We start from the raw sequence: 6,598 nt of genomic DNA, 5'->3' as shown, positions 1-6,598 counted from the left end.
AGTTGCAAGTGGTAACTTGTCAGGAGCCCTGAAAAAAATCCCCCTGCTTCCTAGCAACACACAATTGCTGGCTGCTACTGTGAACCTTAGAGGAAGATTAACAGATGCATATACACGAATAGAGCCAACTCCTGAAGTTATGATTTAGGGTAATGCCAATTCAGATTTGCATATTTTTCCATCCCCCCGGGAACTTCATGGTTCATGTAGTGATTTTGAACTCACACCTGCTTTTTTCTTTTTTTTCTTTTTTTTTTATTCTGTGTGTTGAAGACAGTATGGGCTCTCAGAATAGACTAGGAGTTAAATACTTAATATTTTAAACAAAATAAAATTTAAAAAATATAATTTCACTGTGGTTTCCTGAAAAGAAGCAGCAAGTAGTAATGATTCTTGTTTGCCCTAGGGAATCAGAATACTGGAAAAATCTGAGAGGCAAGAGGGATGCAACAGGCCATTGTAAAGTTAAAAATCAGAGTTCTGTCCAAATTATGTCCGAGTTCCATGTATCATTGAAGCTTTCCAGAGCTGAAAGACAGGAAAGAGACTTTGTCTAACTCTGCCCTTCAGTCTGCTTCCCTGTCAGTCTTAGGTGCCCAGTGAGTCTTCACATAGTGCCAGGGCTTTCTAGGCTCCCGGAGAGGACAGAGGCAGCATAGTCTAGGCACTAAGGTACTACTAGGCTGACATGCAGCTGGTCTGGGCTGTATTCCTAATTCTGCCACTGATCTGCTGTCTGAATTTGGGTGAGTAATTTCCTTTTGTGTTGTATGTCTCCCTCCTGCTCCAGTCTGTTTAGACGACACACTTTTCCTAGGAGAAGCTGCCTGTGCTGTATATAAAGCCTGCCTATGTGGAACAGATAAACACAAGTATGATATCGCCAATATAAAGACCCTTGCAAACATAAATAAGGGACCAGAAAAAAACATACTATGTGTTTTTAGGTTGTCTGTTTTTAAAGACATTTTAATTGAAACAATCATGGCAAGCTACTTAAAAATAAATTTGTTTTTTCAACTAAAACTAAATTATTTTTATAGAGAACTGATTTTCCAGATTTCCCTTTTTACACGCTTTGGTTTATGCCAAAGGTATTAAACATAAGAGAAAACTATAATTTACACCTGCTTTGTGGATGTCAGTGAGGTGCTTCTTTGTGTTTCTATTTCCATTCCTGATTTGCTTGCTGCTTGTTGTTGTCCCATTTCTCATTGGTCGGTGTTTTTTTAGGGCAAGGATTTTGATTCTTGTACGTACCCTCTCTATCACAAAGGGATCCTGATAACGGTTGGTGCCTATGGATATAATGGAATATAATAATTTTGATACTTGATATCTGAGAAAATGCTGGCTACACATGTGGAATTCTGTGGCTAGCCTAGATATAAGATCACAGCCCATTATTACTGTCATCTAATGGAACTACTCCTTTAGCTGTAATAGGAGGCACTGCTATAGTGCAAGGAAGTGTAGATTTAAACCCTGATTAAGATTTATGAACTAAAAATGAGTTCAAAAGAAAGTAATAGAGGAGATACAGGCTAGTACTCAAGTGTTCCCTTGATCACATACCCTAGACAAAGTCTTTGCCTGCTGAGATTGAGGAAGTTGTGCTTAAATTAAATACAACAACAAAACAACCACCTCGGTGAGGACATTTATTGATCTGTTGGGATTTAACCAACTGAACACTTAGCCTAACTACATCTGATTCAGGTGCTTATTTGGAACAATGTGGAATTTGATGCCGATTCAGAAGAACTGTTTTTACTATCAAAAATATTTATTATTTACAGGCTTTTGACAGTGATTTTCACAGGTTAGGAATGGCATGATAAATTGTATGAATAGGCAAAACTATTCAGCACCAGAAAAACCATCTGGTGAAGCACAGCTATGCAGGATATACAGAAAAGACAAGGTGAAGAGAAGGAGACTCTGTATTCTCTTTTCTTTTTAATGACAAGGGTAACCAAATTTCACCATTACCTAAAGCTCTCTAGTGGTAGGATTAATGATCTGATGGGTATTTGTGGAACACGAGGTTTTATGAGGAAGATTCTTAGCAGGTGTAAACTGATATAGGTCCATGGTAGTTAGTGTAAGCTTGCTGATTTATACCTGCTAAGTATCTGCCTCTGATGATTTTTGGGCACATAAATCCATTTGGCTTTTCTCCCCACACTGAACCCAGCTTTTTGGATTTCATGTTGTGGAAAAATCGCCAAAACGCATTTTTATCTTGGAAAAATAATCTTCAGGCTTCAGTCTGGAAAAAAAAAATCTGTGTTGGTTTCCTGGGCAATTTCTCTGTTTTTGTAACTGGTTTCTATTAATGGTTTTGAGATGAATCCCAGGAATCTGAAGCTGACTGCTTTCCAACAAAAGGGGGTGTTTAAATACAGTGCCATCCAAAGATGCTAGACGACAGGAACCACTGAGCTGTAGAGACGCCTTACGGCGAAAGATGCAGACAGAGCCCTCTGCCCTGTTACGAGGACAGCAGTGCTTGAAGAACATATAAACACACAGATGCACACATATTAATCGATTCAGTAAGAAAGCAGTCTGCTTGGATGCTGCAGTTTAACTCCTCATTTGTGCATATCTAAGTCTCTGCTAGGCAAGCTGCAAAGCTCAGTGCATTAAGCAGAAGATCAAAGCCCTTTTAAGATTCCATCTATCTAAATATCTTGCATACCTGGACATTCACATTAATTAACGTATGCTCCAATGCCTTTGGGACATAGGGAAGTAGAGCTTTCCAGCTGGAGATCCAAGACAGGAAGAAGTTGAGGAATTGCCTGCAAAGGACAGCCCCCAAATAACACTTACTGTTCCTGGGCAACCCTCTCATTTTGCTTCAGGAGTGCTTGGGCATAGCATAGCTTAGACCATTGCAGCGACTATCACTATGGGGTGGTTTTGTGGACTTCACCTTTCTCTTTGCTGGAAATGGGTTGTCCCGTGGTATTATTAACTGTTGCCACGATACTGTTTTATACATACCTCGTATAAAGGGTGTCAGGGATCTGCCATTCTCATACGCTAGGCATGTGTATTTGCCTCAGCTGCCGGTTTGGTGACTGCATCCCAGGCTGGTGATCACAGTGGGCTCCAATGAAATAAAACAAAGCAGAAAAACATCTGGCCAGACCTTCAACTTGTCATTCTGAATATGCTTTTCAGAGAAGGCAAATCAGGGGCTTTAGCATTTATGGCTAGGGAACAAACATTGTAATGCTGGGTCTGTAAGAGGTACGTGGCTTGTTGCATCACTGGAATAATGACAGGCTTCGCTTGACAGCCCTGTTATTGTGGCTGGGTTTCAGTTTTGTCCTTTTAGTTCACAGCTCTTGCTGCAAGTTGGATTATTTCAGGCTTGCTTATGGGATTCATTGCAGCTGAAAGATTTAGTTTAATGAGAAAAGCTTTGCAACCAAATGAAGCCTCCCGGGAAACGCATACCCTCTGGTAATTCACATGGTTCTGTGTTACATTGCTCTTTTCTATCAGCAGGCAGCTCTGAAGGCTCCCCCTACCCACACCAGACCTTTCTTAGAAAGGGGGAGTGAATATGGGTGTGTATTTATCCCTCTGAGTGTTACAGGTTGATCACACTACTGGCATGACAAGGGTTATTTGAGCAATTCCCAGTAGAAGATAAATGGTGTCAGTGTATATTAACCCTGAACTGCAGTACCCCTGACTTTGTCTCGTGATGTTTCCATGCAAAGCTCTATTTCTGCTTATGTTTTTGGCTTTGCAGGATTCTTGCCACCTTTGCCACTGTACCTGTCAATTAGCACTCTTTATTCCCAAGCTGTAGCATTCCCTACTACTTTTCAGTTCTAGGAATTATCCTTGCTTCTGCTCATGGGTAGATATTTTCTCCTTTCCTTTGATCATGGCAGAGTGCTATGGGTCCTGTATTTAAAGAACATCTAAAGAAGTTGTTGGTAATAAGCATGGAGTGTTGACAAATCCTGTACATAAGGCCTTGTACTGTAATTTGTGTCTTTGTGTCAACAGAGCATTAATCCTGGCATTCCTTTTTAATACATTACATATATTTATAGCCATGAAAATGGGGCGGAAGTGGCCACTTCCACTCCTGCTTCCCAGGGTTAATGGTTCTCAAAATTGCAATAAAAGGATGGAGGGTACCTCTTGGCATCAGACCTTCTTCCCAATCTGACACTTGCTCAGTTTTTCTAGGCTGGTGGTCTTCAATTCAGATTTATTGGGAGGTTTTTCAGTGCAGCCTGTGGCCACAGAAAACAAAAACGTTAAAATGGAAGAGATTGGGAAGAAGAAACTTCCTGGCAGACATGGCTTGCCCATTACTGTTTCCCACAAGCCAATTAATCTTGTGACCCCTGCACTGTCTTTGGGCAGGGCTTTTTTCCACCTGAGTCACCAGCATTTCATATCTGAAATAGATCTGAAATACCTATTTCATATTGCCATATATTTCATATCTGAAATAGGGGTGACTCTGGAAACATGGGAGCCTTTCTTGTCCCCGCTAGCCTGGTCTGTGATGAGGATGGCAGGTGCAGACTCCAGGAAGCAAACACACTTGTGTTGGTGCTGGAAGATCCCTTTCCCTTCACGGATGAGGTTGCTTTCTTTGGACAGGACTTGCGGTCAGGGCAGACAGCTGTATATGCTGCAGTGGGCAGCTAAGGGATGCTTCTTGTTTTGAGAATCAATACCCAAAATACCTCTGGGAATGAGGAAGGAGAAAGGCTAGGGAACACTGGTCACGTCAGCCTCCGTGGAGAATCTAGTTAAAAATTCAGCTCCTGACTGGGCAAAGTGTTGACACAGCTGCCCTTCCAGGATCCGTTTGGACTAGCAAAGCTCTAGGAAGACAGGGCTGACTAGAGACTGTGCAGAACTAAAGAGTGAGGAAAAGGCAAAGGTCTGTGAAATAGCTTCCTGTGTCCCTTTCCTCCTCTCATTGTGAACCCCAGAGAAGCTGCTGCTCTTTGCTTCCAGTGGGTGGTTTTCTTTAGGAGACTTCAGTGGGTTCAGCCTGAAGTTGGCTTCTTTCAGTCAGGAAATAGCCAATTCATGACAGCAGCAACCACAGCAATTTGCATCTATCCCAGAAATCATGCAAGAAACAGCCAGTAACCTCTGCAGTGCCAAAACTAGGAGGCAGAAAGGTGGAAAAGCAACCTGGAATTGCAGCCTGGAAGGTTCTGCCTGTGGTTGAGAGAAACCAAGGGAAGGAGAGGGTGCTGTATTTGCTGTCTGCGCAATGGGAACAGCTTCTTGCCTCCCAGCCAAACGTTTTCCAGACTCTGCTCTGATGACGCAGCTAAACAAAAGGCTGTCAGATCTGAGCCTTTCTTCTGGCTCCCTGGCCTGACAGAGACAACAGGAAGGGCTCCTTCTTCCACTGGACTTCTGGCTCAGCAACAGGCCAGCACCTCAGTTGCTGTAGATCAGTATTGTCTTTGTTGTGATGCCTGAGAATCTGGCAGCAGGTTTTCAGTTTCGGGACGTGGCACAGTAGGAGCCTTTGCTGCATGCAGGTGGTTATGGGATTGGACTAATGCAAATATCTGAGGCTTGCAAAGACAAGCCTGTGCTTTTGCATTAGGGTTACAATTGGACTGGACATGTGAACATACAGGCTATGCTGATGAGTGTGGGAACTTGGACTGTGAGTGACTGTATGTATCTAATTACCCACAAACTTCCCCACTTAATAGAAATGACAGAGTTGAAGTTGGCAGTGAAATTTTGTGTGGTTCTTACCTGAAGATATTTTCGAACTTTTCACTAGAAACAAAGCGGCAGTTACCTGGATCTGTTTTGGACAGTGTGGAGACCTGCTAGAGTTAACAGTAGGCTTTTTTCATGGTCAAATTCTTTAATAATAATAGCTCCAGTTTCTTGGAATTTCTTTGGAAGTGTCTGGTTCTGTCTGCTGCTGGAGACAGGATGCTGGACTAGATGAAGTTCTGATCTGATTTAGTCTGGATGTTTCGAAAGTTTCCTTTGTTGCAGAGTGTAGTTATTTAGATGTTTGTTTAGGTTTTTGTTATAATTATAATGCCCTCCTCTTCCCTGAAAGACAGCCCCCTCTGGGGTAGAGGAAATCTGTCTTCTGGTATACTAAATGGTACAGAAAAATATCAGAAGGAAAAATTCAAGTGGGGCAATTAAGTTTATCTCCATGGAGTGCCATGGGAAGGCTACTAGCTTGTATTTTTAAGCTCTCCTATGGGAGCCCCACATATATTTAGCTCTGTTCTACAGATGGACATTTAAGAACGGTAAGTTTTAATTCCCTTTCCCCAACATTTTCCACTTGATGACTAATTTGATGGTATTGTTAAATCCACTAAACACTGTTAACCATAAACAACAATAATCTAACAACAGAATGCAAGCAAACAGAAAGCTTTACCATATTTTATTTTTTAACATATACTAGCAGCAGCTACACTATTCCCTGACTTTATAGTCATGTAACTTTCCTGCAAGTCTTGTATTAAAAGACTCCTGGCTAATTCAGTCACCTACATGGATTAGGTTGTTAGGCCTACACAAGGCCAGATTCAGATGGAGCCATATT

The 6,598-nt window shown here is 41.8% G+C and overlaps 1 protein-coding gene across 1 annotated transcript in view; it reads left to right on the top strand.

The window, feature by feature from the left end:
* The first annotated feature begins 673 nt into the window (after positions 1 to 673).
* Positions 674 to 6,598, top strand: part of MXRA8 (matrix remodeling associated 8) — a 29,079-nt gene continuing 23,154 nt past the window's right edge. Inside the window, exon 1 of the mRNA XM_072884208.1 lies at positions 674 to 746. Coding sequence (XP_072740309.1) covers positions 689 to 746 — 58 coding nt within the window. The 5' untranslated portion in view covers positions 674 to 688. The remainder of the gene's footprint in view (positions 747 to 6,598) is intronic.

Source organism: Ciconia boyciana, chromosome 19 (genome assembly GCF_034638445.1).
Source record: "Ciconia boyciana chromosome 19, ASM3463844v1, whole genome shotgun sequence".
Taxonomy (NCBI): domain Eukaryota; kingdom Metazoa; phylum Chordata; class Aves; order Ciconiiformes; family Ciconiidae; genus Ciconia; species Ciconia boyciana.
This window is presented reverse-complemented; position numbering and strand designations above follow the sequence as displayed.